This window comes from Eulemur rufifrons, chromosome 24, assembly GCF_041146395.1.
Source record: "Eulemur rufifrons isolate Redbay chromosome 24, OSU_ERuf_1, whole genome shotgun sequence".
Taxonomy (NCBI): domain Eukaryota; kingdom Metazoa; phylum Chordata; class Mammalia; order Primates; family Lemuridae; genus Eulemur; species Eulemur rufifrons.
In genome coordinates this window covers 18,661,203-18,681,661 of record NC_091006.1, presented here as the reverse complement: position 1 = coordinate 18,681,661, position 20,459 = coordinate 18,661,203, and the positions used below count along the sequence as shown (strand labels likewise).

The window sequence follows — 20,459 nt, the reverse complement described above, 5'->3', positions numbered from 1 at the left end:
GCCACCACCAGGGCTATCTTGCCACCTCTACTGCTGCTCCCCACCAGTCAGACAACAGCACAGGTGGGCAGGGCCGCCCCCAAGGGCAGACAGGTTTATTGGGCAGCAGCCGAGAAATCAACGGTTAGACTTGGCTACACGCTCCAGCTCATCCTTCTTCTTGATGGCGTAGGAGTTGGAGGAGCCCTGCAAGGAGGCAGATGGTTAGCTGTCAATTTTGAAGAACCCCTACCAAATGCCCAACTTATGACTCGCCCCCAGTGTCCCTACCCACCTTAGCAGCGTTGATAAGCTCATCTGCCAAGCACTCGGCAATGGTCTTGATATTCCGGAAGGCAGCCTCACGGGCACCTGTGCACAGCAGCCAGATGGCCTAGGGAGTGCAGGGGTCAGGCTAAGGCTACCGACAGAGTGGTCCTCCAGCACCCTGGCCCACCCTCAACACATGTGTTGGCTGGCATGCTCTCTCCCACTGGCCCATTGAGATAAGATGGAAGGGAAGGTGGCATCATGCCAGATCTGGGATCAGAGGGCTGAAAAAGCAAGTGTCCAGAGACATACACACAGGCTGCATTGGGTCCCCAATGACAGACTTGAGAGTGGTTGTGACAGCAAAACGCAATATATGGGGCCAGGCATGGTGGCTCATGCCTGTAATCCTCCCACTTTGGGAGGCCTAGGCTGGAAGATCGCTTGAGGCCAGGAGTTCGAGAATAGCCTGGGCAACATAGTGAGACCTTGTCTCTACAAAAAAATAAAAAATTACCCATGTGTGGTGGTGCACGCCTGTAGTCCTAGTTACCTAGAAGGCTGAGGCAGGAGGATCGCTTGAGTCCAGGAGTTTGAGGGTGTAGTGAGCTAAGATGATACCACTGTATTCCAGCCCAGGAGACAGAGTGAGACTCTGTCTCAAATAAAAAAAAGGGGGGGAGGGGCAATGTATGCTCTTGACCTGGACTGTAGATTGACCAAGAATAGCTAAAAAGGGCATACTGGGACAGATATGTAAATGGAACAATGACTAATTCAATATTCCATAGCTCTTAAGAGTTCACTGTGTTTGAGGGAAATCGTCTGAATGTCTTCAACTGATTCTCAAAAGGCCCAAGGGAAAAAAGCACATGCACAAATGTACACAGTGTAAAAATATATACCCAAAGGAAACTAGACCTCAGCCAAATGTAGTCCAGAAGAGGGCCCAGAGCCTGGGTCTGCCCTGGAAAGGGTGGGAACCCAGGAAGGCTTCCTGGAGGAAGTGATGCTCCTGGTAAAACACGCAGACAGCAACAAGCCTTTCTGCCCCAGGCAGGACCCCACCCACTCCTGGTGGCTGTTTCCACTGTGCCTTGTGCATAAGCCCCAGGCCCACCTGATTCACACGCCGCAGGGGGGACACGTCCACAGCCTGCCGTCGCACTGTCCCAGCTCGCCCAATGCGTGTTGAGTCCTCCCGGGGTCCACTATTGATGATGGCATTGACCAGGACCTGCAGAGGGTTCTAGGAGAGAAGGGGATTATGAGCCTGACATCTGGGCCACACACACCCCTCTCCCATTCTCCTCTCCCCTAAAACAAGGGCAGCTGCACCACACAGGTGATGAGCCTGGCATATAGACCATGGGGCTTTGGGCTATACTAAGGGTAAAGCCCGCCCCCGCTGGCCACAGAGCCCTACCTCGCCTGTGAGCAGGTGGATGATCTCAAAGGCATGCTTGACGATGCGCACAGTCATCAGCTTCTTGCCGTTGTTGCGGCCATGCATCATCATGGAGTTAGTGAGGCGTTCCACGATAGGGCACTGAGCTTTGCGGAAGCGCTTGGCAGCATACCGCCCGGCACTATGAGGCAGGTACTTGGCATACTTCTCCTTCACTGCAATGTAATCCTTGGCAGCAGGGAAGGGGGATAAAGGGACAATGGTCAGGAGCAGGATGGGCCCTGGCCAGGGACCAGAAGGACCTAGCACCCATGAAAGGTAGCCCCCAGCCACTTGCAATTCTGGTCTGCCTCCCTCGGGGACTAGAATGTAAGCCCCACCTACCATGAAAAAATAAAACCTAAACAAGTGACTTGACCAAGTTACTAAAAAGAGAAGGAGAGAGAAGGTGGGAATCTAAGGAGGTTAGAGCCCATGATTTCCATTTTCTAAAGCAGTGTTCCTCAAACTCTGCACTATGGGGCACTTTAAACCAGATAATTCTGTCGTGGGGGCTGTCCTGTGCACTGGAGGATATTTAGCAGCATCCAGCAAGACAGTAGCACTCCCCTCAGTTTCAACAGCTAAAAATGTATCCAGACATTATACAGTGACCCCCGGAGGGAGGGAACAGCCAACCCAGAGTAACAACCACAGTTTTAAAAGAAAAAAAATCATTTAACAAGCATTCCTACACACACACATCCCCAGAAAGCAACCTACAAAAATCCCCAAATATTAAACTTGGATACATAAAGGGGGGATGGAATCAGTGGAGTTGTGTATATTTGAAGGGGACTGCTATTGATAATTCCATTACAAAAACGTACCCAAGGCCATTCTACCACTTGCATGTGAGAACATACAAACCATGTGTCTCCACAAATACAAAGAGTGACAGGAAAGGAAGATAAGAGACTGACACTGAAGACCAGCGTCTACCCTGAAGAGAAGCACCTGCATAAACAGGCAAGTAGAAGGGTGTTCAGGCAGGGCTTCACCATGCAGCACAAAACTGCAAACACCGAATGACCTAGCAAGGTCTTGGTCCCACAGTGGAGAATGGGTGTTTACGATGGAGTTAACTCCCACGCTACACTTTTACTTACCCAACCCCTAACAGAGCAGACACTTAATGAACATTTGTTTAATAGGCCAAGAGACAGTGAACAGTTCATTTATTTTTAAAGGGTTGTTCCAAAAATAAAGAATATCCGTAAAAATAAGTAACAGAGATCCAATGTCTCACCAAGCCCAAAACATTTACTATCTGACCCTTTAATGAAAAAGTCTGTGGATCTCCCCAAATCTACCCATGAAGGAAAAACTAAGATCTAAAACACATTCATCCTAAGCCCTCTGCGAGGCCACAGCAGGAGGATCGCTTGAGGTCAGGAATTCAAGAACAGCCTGAGAGAGAGTAAGACCCAATCTCTACCAAAAATAGAAAAAAATTAAGCCAGGCGTGGTGGTGTGAGCCTATTGTCCCAGCTACTTGGGAGGCTGAGGCAGGAGGATGGCTTGAGCCCAAGAGTTTGAGGTTGCAGTAAGCTATGATGATGCCACTGCACTCTAGCCTGGCAGCAGAGAGATCCTGTCTCAAAAAAGACAATAAAAAGAAAGTGAATTTTATGTGTATTTTGCTACAAAAACAACAAAAAACAGCAGCATGTGGAATGTGATGCTCCCTCTGGGGAATGAACCATCTCATGAGTAAAGTTGCAGTAACCTTTGGGCAGGATGTGAAAGAGTGGATGTGACAAGTATGGTGGTCCAGGGATCCCTTCCTTACCTGTCATGGCTTCAACTGTTGACTTAGAAGGAAAGCAAAAAGTTTGAAGTGTCCCCTCCTGGAAAAATCCACATCTGTTCCCAATCCTCTGCCAAGAAGACTAACCACCATGTCCCCCTTACCTGTAGGGAAATGTCATTGATCTGCACATCATCAGTACTCCACTTCCCAAAGAGCTTGATGTCTGGGGTTTCTGCCACCGCTGGTGCAGCTGTCTCCCACTCGGTCATCCTGGGTACAACATGAAAGCAGGAAAAAACTGTCAAGAGTCCAGCCAGCCTTGGGCATAGACACACCATGTACGACTCTCTGAGGCTGGCCCCTACCCTGTGGTGAACTGGGGAGTTATGAGGGACCAAGGAAGGCTGCAAACATCGTTTTGAGCCCTAGGAAAAAAAGCCACTCAGCTCTCAGCAAATGCATCTGTCTTTCAACCAGGATCCATGGGCCCAACACCTCACCCGGTCAACAGCTGCTGCATGAAGGTATAATGGCTCAGCAGATACCAAACGCCCTAAGGTTGCATCCACTGGGATTCAAATTCCAGCCATGCTATTTGTAAGCTCTTTAACTCTGGGAGAATCAACAAGTGCTTTGGACTCAAGTTTCCTTATTCGTATAGTGGAAACGTTATCTGGCATCAAGGTCCCACCTAAGACTTCTGTGACACAATCAACACAAAGGTTCCCATTCTCCTCGGACACTAAGGAAGCTCTAAAGGTTGCTACTAAGTGGGCCACGTGTACAAAGAAAAAAATTGCATAACGTAGCTAAAAAATGAAAACTTCCTGTCTCAGTATAAAACTGCAGAGTTAGAACCAAACCAGCATCCTCCAGACCCGCTGCGCGGCAAAGCTACAGAGACGACGGAGTACCGGCAAGAAGCCTTGGGTAACTTTACCCGCGGCCGTTTCCTCTGTACCTTTTCCAGAGAAAGGTACAGGAAAGGCGTAATGAGGTAAAACCCGGGACTTGGGGCCTGCCCACGGCTCCCCAGAAGACCCTGGGCGGTTCCTCGGACCCCAGACCCCGCGGCGGCCTCACCTGAGGGTACAGCCGCGGCGTCTCTAACCGCTCCGGCTGGACCACGCGCCGCCCTGGTACAGACAGGAAAAGGCCGCACGCCGCCGTCGGACGCTTTTAACTGGGGCGAAACCTTCCGGGTTAACGGCAGCAGCGTGTGCAACACAGGACACCATGAGCCTACGGACCAATCCGGAGCAAGGATGTAAAGGCAACCCTTTTGCTAGATGGAACGTTTATAGCGTGAGCGCATGCGCACTTGCAGAAGGCCCAACAAGCTTGCGGGCGGATGTCAGACATTCAATGCTTGCCCGGTCTGGAGGGCGCTTGCACAAGCGCAGAGATCCCCGTGAGGCCAAGGCCTTCATGTCTAATAAGGGCAAAAGTCCAGTCCGCGCTCACTTGTTTAGCCGCTGACCTCACGTCCCAGCAGCCGCGGGTTTCGACCGGAGGTTAGCCAGTTCGGCACCCTCTGGTTTCTCGTCGCGGTTACGGTCGCCTTACAGGCACGCGTACGCTGAGGGCCTGGGTTAGCGGAATAGTCTCTCATGGTCACTACCGCCATCTGTGGGCTCCGGGTCGCCGTGCGCATGCGCGGGCCCCTTCCCCAACGCGCGTGCGCTCTGGGTGCTGCGTACGGGGGCCTCAGAAGGGTCAGTTTTCCTGTTGGAATCCTGCAGTTACTCCCCAGCTACTGTCCAGTCATAGCGTCTAGGAAAGCAGAGGAGGACCCCTGAATGAGAGGCCGGGGGTCGTGGCGGTAGGAGCCAGACCCCCATCCAGGAGCAGTGTGACCCATCTTGGGGTAGGGGGCGCAGTGGGGATTAGGGGTTGCCTGGTGTCTTGGGAGGGCGGGGCATTCAGGTTAGGGACCCCTCCGGGCGCTTTTCTTATCTGAGTTCTTTACGAGCGGAGGGGGACGGTGCCCGCGAGGCGTTTGCAGCCCCCTGACCTCAGGGTGCCCATTACGGGAACCCTCGTGTCCACACCTGGCTCCTAGGGGTGCACCTTTGAGCTAGCCTTGTTAGGTTTGTTCTGGGTGGGAACTCGAAAGTCTGTATGGGACGGAATGCGGTTAATGGAAAACCCAGATTTGTGAATCAACTGCTGCAGGGGTCTGGAGAGTCCCCGGAGGTTGTAAACCTAACAGATAGCTGCAGCCAGCATTCCTATCCCCCCACTCCCTGCCATAAGGATGGAACTACTACCCTCCCTTATCTCTACAGGATGTGACCCAGGGGTCCCAGAAATTGGCTGTTTGAAAATTTTTATTGCAGCGGCTGTTCTGGCCCAGGTACTCACTCCCCACTGAGAAAGCTTCTATAAAACCCAAGGCTGTCTTGGTGGATGCTTTTTCACCTCCACCAGTCTGCACCCAGATACTCAAAATAAACAGCATTTTGCTACACATGAGACTTCCTGTGTGTGTCTCTCTCTCGGCTCCGGACCTAACAGGACTGACCTCGCCAAGTTCTAGAAACGTACACTTGTGGCCAAAGGCTGAAAGGAGGGATGAAAGACAAAGCCAGGAGTTGAAGGAGATTAATTTCCCCCAGCACACAATCCCCTCCTCCTGCTCTGAGAAGAGTCTCTGTGAACAGGTCAGCCCTGGCTAGGGGCCAACCCGAGAACCCTCTGAGAGGGCTCTGGAATGGTGCGTGGGGTAGGCATGGTGGCAGGTGCCCCTGCTGGCTCTACAGCCCCACCTGGTGACCCTGGCAGCCAGTGTGGAAAGTGTGTGCAGCCTTTGACCCGCCCTCATTTCCCTGTCTGTCACTTGCCTCTTAGACATAGGCCCATGAGCCAAACTGGTACGTGGAATCAGCCCTGTTGGGCAAAAGCAGCATGCATGGGGATGGTGTCCACAGAGACAGACTCCAGGATCACATGTGGCTGCCTGGCCTTTGGTGCCCACCTCAGCCTCCAAGAGAGTGTCCCCCAACCAGACTCCAAAGGGGCCAGCGGCCTGACCCAGTCCCAGGTGGTCCTTGTCTGTCACAGTGGTGGGCTGGGCCTACCACACTCCCAACCCCCCAGGCATGCACAAAACAGATGTCCAGCAGCTGTTGTTTCTTCACTGACTGACAAGGCTCCCGACCCAATTCCAGGGGGTGGAGTTTCTGTCCCAAGACTGCTGAGGTCTCCCCACAGTGGGCCCCTCGGACTGTGGTCAGTCACAGCTCATGAAAGGACACACACCCTTAGCTGGCCTGGGCCAGGGGTCAAACTTCAGCCTCTGATGGGGTCATAGCCAGCCCCTGCCACTCCTGCCTTCCACCCTGTGCACTGGGGTCTGTGGGGTTGGGGGAAGGGCTAAGAGGGCTTCTCCCTAGTCCTGGGTTGGGGCTTAGGGGCTGACAGAAGACAGGTCACCAGGGCAGCCATCCTCACACTCAGCCTGGGTCCAGAGTGGGGTCCCCCACCCTGCTTCTTTTTCCTCAAAAGCTGACAGGTCCCACTGAACCTCAGTTTCCCCCTTCAATGTGAAAATGAGAATGCAACCAAGTAAGGCTGGTTTGCAGGCTGTGGCATGACCACTATAATCTGACTACATCACTCTGACCTCTACTTCTGTCATATTTCCTTTTCTTCTGCCTCCCTCTTAGGGGACCATTGTGATTCTATTTAGGACCCACCTGGATAATCCAGGATATCCCCCATCTCATGATCTTTAATTTAATCATATTTGCAAAGTCCCTTTTGCCCTTTGAGGTAACATTCACGGGTTCTGGGGATTAGGATGTGGACATCTTTGGGGTCCATTATTCTGTCTACCACACACATACATTCGATTCTAAGCCACAGTTAGCAGCAGGTCAAGCATGTGCGCATCCACACAGCCAGCCAGCAGCTGCACTCCTTTGTCTGAGGCAACTGAGTCAAGGCCTTCATGTGCAACTCGCTCTTGAGCCACCAGGGGACCAACGCAGGCAAGCCGCCCTCCAACTGCCTTCCAGCCACCTCTTCAACCTCAATGAGCATGATAAGAATAAGCCCCTGATTTTGTCCCTGGACAGGAAGACAGACACCTTGGCAAGGCATTCGATGTCCAGACACCTACAGGATCGAGAAAGGGAGTGAGGCAGTCCTGGCGCCCAGGAAGGAGATGCAGTGGAAGATGCAGGTGCGGCACGCTGGGTCGCTGAATGCAATCCATGTGCTGGACTGGCTAACAAAATTGGATGTCTTTATGGAGGGCAGGAGCCACGCAATAGATGGGGACAAGATAAGGGTTACTTAAATATATAGGAAGCCAATAAGCTCTTCCCACTCAGGAGAGCCAGTAGGGTTAGCATCACCTTTGGGGATGGGGGGACCGTGGTTCTCCAACGGGGCTGCTCATATTAGAATCAACTAGAGAGTCTTGATTCCCAGAGATTCTCGTTTCATCAGTCTGACTTGTAGCCCGCTCACCAGGACACTGCGGAACTGCCCCGGCGCTCCCCACCCCCGACTCCCACCTGAGCGAGGCTGGGAATGGCAAGTCGTTTCCGGGTTGGGACCTCTTGGAAATCTCACTGAGAAAGAGGGCTATCAATCATCGTCATGACCAATCGCGTGCTTTGCTGGGGCAGGTGGGGCGGGACCGCGCGCACACCCGGGACGCCGTCTCCTTGGCGACAACGCAGGTTTGCGTGTCGCCTATTAGGTGTAGCCGGCCTCTGTTGCGATGACAACCTGGAGTCCTAGTTCCCCGCCCCGCTTTCTTATCAACATCGGAGTGGGACGCGTCGGGACTACGTTTCCCAGTGGTCCCCGCGCGGACTCCCACCTGCCTTTGCGGCGGCCCCGACCCCTCAGTGCCACGGCGGTCCGGAGGAGGCGGGAGGAAGGCTCCGCGCTGCGTGCGGGGCGGGGACCAGGGGGCCAGTGTGGGCCACCTCCAGCGAGTAAGTGGCATTCTGCGCGGACCCGCGACCTCGGCCTGCGAGGCGGGGGCCTCCAGGCGCTTAGTGCGGCGGCCACCCTTGTCCCCTCCTCACCCCCGCGCGGGGGGTCCGGGGCAGAGGCGTGACTGCGCTCACTTCCTGTCTCTTGCTCTGGGTCCTGACTGGCCGCAGCACGCGGAACTTTCAGTTCCAGGCGGTCAGGTTGCTGTAGTTCTGGCTCATGTTTCCCAGTCCTGGGTGTGATTGAGGCCCGCGAGGGGAGGCGCCAGGCCCAGGACCGATCATAGCGGTTTACAGCTCTCAGAATCAAGCCCACCTTCTCGCCGTGGCCAACACCCACCTTTCTGCTGCCTCTGGTCCCACCTCCTGGCCTTGCACTTGCGGTTCCCCTTTCCCTGTCTCCAGACTCGGCTTCAAAATCCCATCCTCAAAGAGGCCCGAAGAAGCCACTCCTCTCTTCCCAGCGCTCTCGCGACGTTCTTGTTTGATGGTCACGTCTTTTTCTTTCTCTCTTAAATTGTCTCCTTGTTCGTTTCTTTTCTTGTCTGTGCTCCCCTCATTCACTCACTATAAGAGCTGGGTCTGGCCGGGCCTTGTTCTCGGACGCTGACACAGTTGAAGTCCCGCGAATGTCGACGCTTGTTAATCCTTGAGGATGGAGGCACTGTGGGGAGGACCAACACAGAACGGAGTTGTGCTTGCACTCAGAGGACATTCCTTCCGCTCTTTGTGGTGCACTGTTCTTCCCGCTGCGTGTACATGTAGAATAGAACATAGAAGCTAGGGTCTGTATCCACTGGGACTGTCAGTGGGGGTGAGGTTTGTGGGCTGGGCACTTAGCCTGTGTCCTGCACACCTCAAAGCCTCCTATGTCGACTTCCCCGCGTGCCCTCTTGGGCTGATAAGCCCTCACAGGCTCATGTCCAGACTTCATGAGGACATTGAATGTCACTAACCTTCGCATGTGTGCCGTTGCCCTGTGGTTATGCAGGGTTCAGCCTTGGACACCTTAACCTCTCAGTCCCCCTGACCCCTTGATGGCTACTCCATGCCTTGTTCCCCAACAGCAGCAGCCCTGAACTGAAAACAATTAGAAAGGCTGGGCAAGCAACCAGGGTGCAGGGAATGCCCACCCAGGACAGATGGGAGGTCACTGTCAGAACAACCTGGGACAGTTGTAATGCAGGGTCAGGGATGGGCTCCTGGGGCCTTGAGACCCAGAGCCTGGATTGTCTTTGCTATGGTCAGACTCAGATCCTGGGTCCATGGCTGGAATGTCACCCAGGTACAGGTGGTGTAGTTTGACAATGTAGTTTGGAAGCAGGGCCAGGAGGTGAGAAGGCTCAGCCACGGCACAGTTTCCACCTGCTGTGTCTGGTGCTGGGAGGCAGGTTCTTGTTGCAGCCGATAGGCAGAGGAGCCCCCGTGGGAGGAGGGCACCTGGGGACCCTTATGAAAGTGCTCTGTGCACGGGGCTAGCAGGCACCTCTCAGCCCCCCACCTCCCATGAGTTCAGGGTCCCTCCTGCTAAGAGGGGGCTGCTGCTGCTTCAGGACCACCTGGCTTCACCCAACCCTCTCTTCAGGAACTAAACTGTCATTTGACTCCCCATCATCAGGGATCAGGAGAGCCCCCACAAACTGGGGCTTTATTAAAAGGATTTGTTCTATAAAATTTGGATTCAGTCAAGAGGCTGCACTCAAGGATCCAGAAGGCCACATGTGGCCCCAAGGCCACAGGTTCCCCACCCCTGCACCACCAACCCATTCTGTCGAGGGTGGTGGACCAGTCTCAGTATTAGTTTTCTGTGGCTGCTGTAACACACTACCACAAACTGGGCAGCTTAAAACAACAGAAATTCTCACAGTTCTGGAGGCCAGAAGTAAAAAACAAGGTGTCAGCAGTGCTATGCTCTTTGAAGGCTCTGGGTGGGGATCTTTTCTTGCCTCTTCCAGGTTCTCGTGGCTCCAGGTGTTCCTTGGAATGTGGCTACATCACTCCAATCTCAGCCTCTCACTCCAGTCTTCACAGGGCCTCCTCTGTGTCAAACCTCCCTCTGTCTCCCTCTTTCAAGGACACCTGCCATTGGAATTAGGGCCCACTCAGGTTATTCAGGGTGATCTCATCTCAAGATCCTTAATTACATCTGCAAAGATCTTTTTTCTAAACAGGGTCACATTTAGAGGTTCCGGAGGTTAAGGCGTGGACATATCTTTTTTGGGAGGCATCATTCAACCCACTGTAGCCTCCTTCGGTGGACCTTGACCAGCTGTCCTGGTTTGGCCAGGCTGCCCCAGGTGTAAGCTTACTCCCTGGGGGGTCCTCAGCCCCCAACCCCCTAGAGTTCCAGAAGGTCATGCTGAGTGCTGGCCCAGGCCCTGCTCAGGCTGCCAGCTATTGTGCAGACCAGGACATTAGGCCAGCAGCTGTGACCCCCTTGGGGGCAGCATTCAGTGGAAGCCCTGGGGCAGGTGCATGGCAGGTGCCCAGGTCCCACTGTCCCTCACACCTGGGGCACTGTGACCTGGTGTCTTGTCAGAGAGATCAGGATCCTGGCCATGGGGCCTCCAGGATGGCGGCTTGTGGAAGTCTGACCTGAGCTGGAACATGATAGCAACAACCTAGAAGCCAGGCACCTGCACTCCTGCTATTAGTACTCATGGTGGTGTGCTCCCTCTGTGTGAGGGGCTAGAGTCCACCCTGCAGTTACAGGATATCCCCATCAGTGTTCATGACTGGGGAGTCCCCTCCCCTGTGTGTGGGGACATCATATTCCAGCCTGGCAGTGACCCTGGACTGATCCCCTTAGCAGAGGGTCCTGGTAGCTTCCCCTAGAACTCTCCAGTTCGCCCCTGCAGTCAGCCTTGCCTCTCAGAGGCAGACCAAGGAACTTTACAAAACCTGCAGTGCCCAGAGGCGGAGGCTTTGGGGGAGCAGGGGAGGGTGGGGAGGTGGGCAGGGTGGGCCTGCCCTGCACAGCTTTCCATGGCTAGCAGACACCCTACAGAGGGAGAAGCCTGTGAGAGGCAGAAGCTGAATGCAGTGGATGGTGGCAGGGAGCCAGTGGGCAAGCTGGGTATGGACGGGGCTCCACAGTCAAACAGACCAAGATGTGCATCCCCGAGTCCTGTGTCCTGCCTGCGTCTCCTCCCTCCCAAGTCATAGCTTCCCATCTGGTGACAGCAGTGCCCTTAAGCTTGTGCCACCATAAGGAATCACCCTGTGCCTTGAGCATGCTGCCTGTCATTCCCAGTGGATGTGTTCAGCTTTCCACAAAGAGTTTTCTTTTTGATGTGAGTAGACTAAGAGACACCTGGTTGAAGAAAATGCTGTCATCCTGGAACTTAAGCCTCTGATGTGGAAACTATGGCCACCTGGTGCTCTGGTGTGCAATTGGTTTGGCCATATGTGAGAAGTTATTGTATTATTTTCACCTAGCAGTTTTGAAGACCTTGTTTTTCTCATTACAAAAGTTATGTTTTAAAAAAAAAAAACAATCTTCATCCTGTGCAGTGCCACCCCTGTGGCCAGGGCTTAAATGATGTTCTGGATGTTAGGACTGGGTGTCTGCAGGGTGGGTAGATACCTGGCGTGCTGTAAGCAGAAACACTTTGTGCCATAGGTGCATTCTGGATTTTTTTTTGTAAGATATAATTCATGTGACGTAAATTGACCATTTTAAAGTGTACAATTCAGGTTGGGTTTCAGTATATCTTTTAGTTTTTAATATATTCACTGTGTTGTGCAACCATCACCAGTTAATTCCAGAACATTTTCATTACCCCAAAATGAAACTCCATACCCATGAAGCAGTTACTCCGCATGCTTCCTCCCCATGATGCCTGGCTATCACTAATTTACTTTCCCTCTCTATGGATTTGCCTATTCTGGGTATATCATATAAATGGAATTATACAATATGTAGTCTTTTGTGATTGGCTTTTTTCACTTAACATGATTTTTCTCTCTCTCTGTCCCTCCCTCCCTTCCCTTCCCTTCCCTTCCCTTCCTTTGTTTGTTTGTTTGTTTCTTTCTTTCTTTTTTGAGACAGAGTCTCACTCTGTGCCCAGTCTAGAGTGCAGTGGTATCATCATAACTCACTGTGACCTCAAACTCTTGGGCTCAAGTAATCCTCCTGCCTCAGCCTCCTGAGTAGCTGGGACTACAGGCAAGCACTGCCGTGCCTGGCTGATTTTTTTCTATTTTTGATAGAGACTGATTTTTTTTTTTTTTTTCCTATTTTTGGGAGAGACGGGGTCTCGCTCTTGGTCAGGCTGGTCTCAAACTTCTGACCTCAAGCGATTCTCCCTCTTTGGCCTCCCAGAGTGTTAAGATTACAGGCGTGAGCTACCATGCCCAGCCTAATATGATGTTTTCTGAGGTCCACCTATGTTATAGGATGTATCAGTACTTCCTTCCTTTTTATGGCTGAATAGTATTCCATCCTATGGATATATGCCACATTTTGTTTATCCATGCATCATTCGATAGACTTGGCTTGTTTCCACCTTTAGACTATTGTGAACAAAGCTGCCGTGAACACTCGTGTGCCAGTTTTTGTTTGAATGCCTGTTTTCCCTTCCTCGGGTAGGTACCTAGGGGTAGAATTGCTGGGGGTGTGGTAACTCCATGTTTAACCTCTTGAGGAACTGCCAGTTTTCCACAGCAGCTGTGCCAGTTTACATTCCCACCAGCCGTGCAGGATGTGTTCTGCACTTGGCTTGTTTCTGCCAGGTCTGCTTGCCCTTCTGTCCTCATCAGGGTAAACGCTGAGCACGGGGAGCACTAGTCCTCCCACAGGGGGAGGAGCAGGGGGGCTCACAGCCAACAGCTTTGCCAGTTCCGGGATATAGGTGGGACCTTTTGAAACCTAGACCCCCAGCTCATGTGCTTTATTCACACAGTGAGTCCATACTCCACATTCTAGAGAAAGAGCCTCTCCCGTAGGGCCTGTGACAACTGCTCAGGAGTCAGTGAGCCTGGCTGCTTCCAGCTCTGGGCCTGGAGTCCATTGTGGGTTAGATTCATGTCCATCTGGTGTTGGGACGGTCAGTGCTGGTGGGCAGGTGGGGCCCAGGGGTGCTTGCTTCTCAGTGTGCCCATGTTGTTCCCCAGTCCTGTTCCCGGGAGGCTGCACAGTCAGAACCTCAGGACGCAACGGGCAGCAAGAGAATAACCAGCTGGAAGAGCAGCCCGCCGACCCCTCACCTGAAAGGAATATCTTCAGAGTCACATCCTCAAGCGCTTGGCAAAGAGATGCATTTAACTGAGTGCCCATTGTCTCTCACACCCTTCCACTGTCTCAGGTGGTAACGGGTCACTCTAAGGACCCTGTGGACAGTCCAGCACTGGGGTAAAACATGCCACGTGTCACCCAGATGTCCTCATGCTCAGAAAGTTCCTTACTTCCAGGCATGCTCCCTTGAGTCTCAAGTACCAGCTAGCTAATTTGTTAGTTGGAGAAACCAAAGCACAAAGTGGCAGTCTCCACAGCGGGAGAAGGTGGATTTTCTCGACAGTAGCCCTGATATGTGCCAACCTCAGGGGCGAGGGAGCCAGCAAGAACCGGTGCCACGGTGAGTCTGGATGCAGCTCCATGAAGCTTTAGTCAACCTGGACCCTGGCGGTTTTGAGGTGCAGACAGGGAGGGCCAGTGTCACCCAGGCCTGGAGAGGACAACAGGGTTATGCAGTTGTCATGTGTGACTGGAGTGAGGCTGAGAAACTCAGGTCACAGCAGAGCCCTGCCTTTATTTGTTTCTTAACAAACAGCCAGGACCAGTGCTTGCTGAACATGCAAGACTAACCTTGACATTGGGCCCTTCCATGTCCTTGGCCTCCTACAGAACAGAGCAAAAGGACCAAGCTGCTCCTCTGGCCCTTCATGACCTGTAGAACATGCTCAACTCTGTGCATTTTCGTTTTTAATAAGTTCAATGTGTTTAATTTCCACTCAGAAACATGCAAGTGCTGGCCATCAATGCATTTCTGCCACCGTAGATCACAGGGTCCAAAGGTGAAATAATCAACAGTTGGCAGCAGCGTCCTGAAAAGAACCAGTCGCTCTGAAGTGTCCTTGGCTTAAAAGTCAGTGTGTAGAGAGTCTTGGTTGTTTCTTGATTCCTTATAGTTCTGGGTCAAGTTATTTCAGGACACCAGGGGGCCCAGGGCAACTGCTTGTTAGAAATTTACAAAACTGACAGAAAAAGTGATAGTGGGTCAAGGAAAAAGTGGAAAAAGCAACCTTACTAAATGTTTAGGTTTCTGTTGGCCAGGCCCGGTGGTTCTCACCTGTAAATAAGAGATGGCTCCCCTGTCTCTAAACAGACAAGCACTTAGATTTCCAGAACATTTGGTAAAGGGATATCAGCCTTGACTGGATGCAGTGGCTACCAGGCACAGTGGCTCATGTGTATAATCCTAGACCTTTGGGAGGCCAAAGTGGGAGGACTGCTTGAGCCCAGGAGTTTGAGACCAGCCTGGGCAAGATAGTGAGACCCTGTCTCTACAAAAAATGAAAAAAATAGCCAGGCATGTTGGTACACACCTATAGTCTCAGCTATTGGGAGCCTGATGCAGGAGGATCGCTTGGGCCTAGGAGTTTGGGGTTGCAGTGATCTCTGATTGTGCCACTGCACTCCAGCCTGGGCAACAGAGTGAGACCCTGTCTCTAAATAAATAATAAAATCAATCAATCAGCCTTGCACAGAAAAGAGAACACAGAGCAAAAGGAGAAGAACCTGTGACCTCGTGCTCAGTGAAATAGTGATTTATGGTGGTGCCATGAGTGTGTCCATTTTCTGCATGTGATGTTAGCCATTGTTGATTCATAACCCAAAGGGTGCACTGGACAGATCTGTCTTTGTTCTGGAAGCCCTAAGAAGCTAGAGCAAATCCTCATTCTTATCCATGGGCTATTTTATAGGTCAGTTTTCTGATTCTTGATGATTGTCATTGAGTTAGGGCTTTTCCGATCAAGAAGCAAGTCCTCCTCCTCTTCTTCCTCCTACTTCCTCCTCCTTTGTTTTCATTGGCCATTAAACTGCTTGCTTAGATGTGTATTTATATGTGCATGTGTATGTGTTTCCACTTACATCAATGTATATAAAAATGAGAAACTGCCAGGCGTGGTGGATCACGCCTGTAATCCCAGCACTTTGGGAGGCTGAGGTGGGAGGATTGCATGAGGCCAAGAGTTCAAGACCACCCTTAGCAACATAGCCAGGTGTAGTGGTGCATGCCTATAGTCCTCAGGAGACTGAGGCAAGAGGATCACTTGAGCCCAGGAGTTTGATGCTGTGAGCTATGATGATGCCACTACACTCCAGCCTGGGAGACAGAGTGAGACCCTGTCTCAAAAAAAAGAAAGAGAGAAAGAAATGCAATCTCTGCCTCCAGTATGGTGCCATAGCGTTTGTAGCCCATCCCTTTCTTTTTTTGTGACTTCTTTCTCCAACAGTAAGAAACCTGGCTCTTATAATAAACTTCAGTCTTCTCACCTACTTGTTCACTTTCCCCCTGAGTAACCATTCTGCCCACCAGCTGGGCCTTCTCCTCTGCCTGACCTCTCAAAGCACACTGGCTGCATATTGGAACCCCTTCCCCAGACTCTGCAAGTGCCTGGGCAAGTGAGCCCCTCCCCCGATGGGACTGGTCTGAGCTGATGGGTATCTTTCAAGAATTCTCTAGGCTAAACATCTGTGTCATCTAAATAGCATCTCGATGCGTATATACTGTGTTTTCCCAGTAAACAGTGTGAAGAGCTGGGAAAAGTCCACTGTTGTAGGCAGAATAGTGGCTCCTCAAAAGATGTGCACATCCTAGTCCCTGGAACCTATGAATATGTTACTTCACAGGGCAAAGGAACTAGGAGATGTAACTAAGCTATGGATCCGGAGATGGGGAGCTTGTCTGGATTATTCGTGGTCAGCCCAGTGTGATCACAAACTCCTCACAAGAGGCAGGAGGGTCAGAGTCCTATGAGGAGATGTGACACAGACCCAGAAAGTGAGAGATTTGAAGATGTTTTACTGCTGACTTTGAAGGTGGAAGAAAGGAAGGTGGCCTCTAGAAGCTGGAAAAGGCAAACACTCTCCCCTAGAGCCTCCAGAAGGAACCAACGTCACTGAAACCTATTTAGGACTTCTGACCTCCAGAACTGTGAGATAGTATTAATAAATTTGCATTGTTTTAAGCCACTACGTTTGTGGCAATTTGTTACAGCAGCAAAATGAAACTAATATAGCCACAGTGGGATTTGAAAACACAGCAGGCACCAGGCCTTCCTCGTGTCCACATTTGCTGGAAGGATAGGGGTTGCCAGCTCCCACGCCAAGCTGTTTACATTTACAGTTATATCCATTTTGTAGATGAGGCTGCCAAGCTTGAGAGAGGTAAGGTCACCTGGTTGAAGAGGGAGGGGCAGGCCCAGTGTTGGCCTTTGTGGCATGGGCCCCAGCCAAGTTCTCAGCTGTCCGTTGAGTCCCACCTCACACCTGCTAGAAGAGCTAGATGGTGGCGGGTGTATGGGGCCAGGCCTGGCCAAGGCAGGGAGCCAGGAGGATCCTGAGTGCTGGGCTTGCCACTGGGAAGCTGGCGGCCAGGAGTAGAGGGGGGACTCGGGGCTGGCAGCTGAACAACCGGGAGTCCCTGTTGCTGGGGGAGGGGGACTGCTGAAGTCCTAAGCCAGGTGACAGTGTTTCAGCAGCCGGCGTGGAGGAGGAGGGGCGATGCTGGGGAGCAGGGAGAGCCAGGGGTCTGGGTGGTGACCCAGGCTTGGCAGACACCTGGCGGGCGTGGTGGGAAGGAGGCATTGGCTCCAGGATGCTCGTGTGGGCATCACTCCTTTCCCCGTCTACGGAGAGGCGTCAGCTGTGGGGTCGTCATTCTTTGGCTCGGTTCTACACTTCTCCCCTCCTGGAACTGCCAACTTCCATTTCTCCTCTGCTCTTCCAGATCCTACAACCAGGACTCCGCGTTAGGGGCCGGCCCCAGGATGGAGGCTCCGGCCAAGAACGCTGGGCAGGGAGGACTCCCCAAGGCTGATTCCCAGGGAGCCTCCCCAGGCTGGGAGGAGAAGCCCAAGAAGGAACCCAGGTCCCTCGCATTGGACCAAGCCAGGAAACGCCCCACTCAGAAGGGGAACTTTCGTAGAGGGGCTGCGGGCGGCAGGACGACTCCCCCCGGTGGGGGCTCCTGTAGCTGCAGCCTCAGCGTGAGCCCCTGCCTGTGGGCCTGTCACAGCGCGGAAGCTGGACCCCTGGCGCGGGAGTCCCGGGGCCCCGCCTGCCCACGGGACCCAGGCCTATTCACCCCCGAGGGTGAGGGCCCCTGTCGGAGCCTTGCGGGCGCCGAGGGCTCCAGCCACAACTCTTGCCTGGCATGGCCTCTCAGAACACCCCCCGAGGAGAAGGCCCCTGTGTGTGACCACTGCGGCCACCGGGAGTGGCTCCAGAGCTGCCCGCGGGCTCAGCTGCGTGAAGTCCACTCGGACTATCGGCCATGCCCACGTAGGACCCTGCAGCCGACCCCTCTCCAGCGGGGACCGTCTGCGAAGTGGCCCGGGGCGTGCGCCTGCAGCGAGGCCTTTGCCTGGAGGGCCCCGCGGGAGCCCCGCCCGTGTGCCGGGTGCGGGAAGCGCTTCGGCCCCAACAAGCAGCAGCAGATGGGCGAGGGCCCCTCAGTGTGTGCTGAGTGTGGCCAGGACCCGGGCCTTCGCTCGGGTACTCCCGACCCCCCAGCCCAGCGGCTGTACGCGTGCGACGAGTGCGGCAAGGCCTTCACGCGCACCTCGAGCCTCCTGCAGCACGAGCGCATCCACACGGGCGAGCGGCCCTACGAGTGCGCTGAGTGCGGCAAGGCCTTCGTGCGCTGCTCTGGCCTCTACCGCCACAAGAAGACGCACTCCGCCGAGCGCGGCGGCCCGGCCTTGGCCCGGCGCTCTTTCCTGCCAGGTTGCGCGCCCTGCGGGGACTGCAGCCGGGAGAGATCCCGACGGGAGCCTGTTGCTGGCGAGAAGCCCTACGAGTGCTCCGAGTGCTCCAAGGCCTTCGGCCTGCTCTCGCACCTCGTGGAGCACCGGCGCGTGCACACGGGCGAGAAGCCCTACGCGTGCCCCGAGTGCGGCAAGGCCTTCAACCAGCGTTCGAACCTGAGCCGGCACCAGCGCACGCACAGCAGCGCCAAGCCGTACGCGTGCCCGCTGTGCGAGAAGGCCTTCAAGGGCCGCTCGGGCCTGGTGCAGCACCAGCGAGCACACACCGGCGAGCGGCCCTACGGCTGCCCCGAGTGTGGCAAGACCTTCCGCGGCTGCTCCGAGCTGCGCCAGCACGAGCGCCTGCACTCGGGGGAGAAGCCCTACATCTGCCGCGACTGCGGCAAGGCCTTCGTGCGCAACTGCAGCCTCGTGCGCCACCTGCGCACGCACACTGGCGAGCGGCCCTACGCGTGCGGGGAGTGCGGCCGCGCCTTCAGCCAGCGCTCCAACCTGAACGAGCACCAGAAGCGGCACGCGGGCCGCGCGGCGCCCTGATAGCTGAGAGCGGCGAGTGGACGCGATGCATAGGGGCGGTTGTCACCGAAACCTCACAAACGTTTGTAACTTCTATTAAATCTCACTTTTACACGTGGCGTCCCCAGGTTTCCCCTACTCTGAAGTTTTATTTTGCGTTTTCTAACTGGGCGCATAGCATCCGATTGCAGGGGAAAGATAGCTAAGCTATCTCTCCCAAGCCAGGAAGGACTTTTAAGATGTCAAAACATCATAATATATAGAAAATAAGAATATAAACAATACACTCGGCCACTTCAGCTTCCATCATGGCAGTGGGGCTAAAACTTGTAAAGGTGGTGTTCTCTGCCCTCTTTGCAATTCCTGCAGAAATGGGAACGCATGCCCCTACGGCTCTGTTCTCAGCATTTTGGGGCCCATTTTAACTTCTGGTACACTAGTAGACATAAGCAAAGTCGTGCTGGCTGCCTGTGGATTGTGATTGTCGAAATCGCCATCAGGCCTTCGGGGAAACCATGACCTCTCAGGATTCCGGGTCTGTACCGAGTATTAACTGTCCATGGCTGCTCACAAATTACCCCAAAATGTATAGCGTAACATAAGAATAAACATTTATCATCTTGCACATTTTCAGTGGGTGAGGAATTCAAGAGCAGCTTGGCTGGGTGGTTCTGGCTCAGAGTCTTTCATGAGGTTGAAGCTAACATATCTGCTGAGACTGCCACCATCTGACAGCTGGAGGAGCCGGCAAGTGGGTTCCTCTTTATGTGGGCCACTCCACAGGACCCGGCCTTGAGTGGCCTCCTGACCTGGCAGCTAAATTCCTCCAATATGAGTAATTCAAGAGTCCACATCACATACTATCCCTTCTGCTGTGTTCTATTGGCAACACAGACCATCCCTGATTCAATGTAGGAGAAGACTACACAAACAAGGGTGTGAATGCCAGCAAATGAGGATTGTTGACATCTTGGAGGCTGGTTGCTACACTGTCTGAGTGAGAGGCATGTGGAAAAGCCTTTGCTGATGGCTCAACCTCATTAAGCACCAGAGAGTCTGTGTGGGCAAGGAGCTGGAAAGCCTGGGAACATGGGAGCCTCTGAGTCCAGTGCAAACTGGGGAGTTTTGTGGGGAGAACCCCTGTGAGTGCAGAGACCATGGGGCAGCCTCTAGGGGAACTCAAACACTAGAGACCACCAGAAAAGCCTGGTGAGGGTGGTGAGTTATCTTACTTTGAGTGCTTTCACGATGAACTTCAGTGTGAAGAGGGCATGTGTGGGTCCTTATTGAAGAGATGGACTGAAATGCCCCACCGTCTCCTTTTCTTGTCCTGCACACACAAGCGCACATTCCCCAGATTCCCTTTTTTGGGGGGAAATCTAGGGACAGCATAAAAAAAAAAAAACACTCCCCAAACTGAGAGGGAAGCGAGACAGCAAAGAATGACTCAGACAAGTCCAGCTTGATGAGTTAGAGAGTTTATTAGAGGTTACTTACAAGGGCACTTGCTCCTGGGTGGCAAAGGAATTTCTTGCACGGGAGCTTTCTT

The 20,459-nt window shown here is 53.3% G+C and overlaps 2 protein-coding genes across 2 annotated transcripts; one reads left to right on the top strand and one right to left on the bottom strand.

Moving 5' to 3' along the window:
• Nucleotides 1-66: 66 nt before the first annotated feature.
• RPS5 (ribosomal protein S5) lies at nucleotides 67-4,616 on the bottom strand. The gene is made up of 6 exons (XM_069458512.1): nucleotides 4,533-4,616; nucleotides 3,611-3,719; nucleotides 1,676-1,885; nucleotides 1,370-1,498; nucleotides 275-373; nucleotides 67-186 (listed from the first exon to the last, which is right to left on the bottom strand). Exons 2-6 carry the CDS (start codon nucleotides 3,716-3,718, stop codon nucleotides 118-120), a joined length of 615 nt encoding a protein of 204 aa, XP_069314613.1. The 5' UTR covers nucleotide 3,719; nucleotides 4,533-4,616; the 3' UTR covers nucleotides 67-117.
• A 3,739-nt stretch (nucleotides 4,617-8,355) lies between these two features.
• Nucleotides 8,356-18,963, top strand: LOC138375109 (zinc finger protein 837-like). Its single transcript, XM_069458505.1, has 2 exons — nucleotides 8,356-8,401; nucleotides 17,356-18,963. Exon 2 carries the CDS (start codon nucleotides 17,396-17,398, stop codon nucleotides 18,929-18,931), a length of 1,536 nt encoding a protein of 511 aa, XP_069314606.1. The 5' UTR covers nucleotides 8,356-8,401; nucleotides 17,356-17,395; the 3' UTR covers nucleotides 18,932-18,963.
• The last annotated feature ends 1,496 nt before the right edge of the window (nucleotides 18,964-20,459 follow it).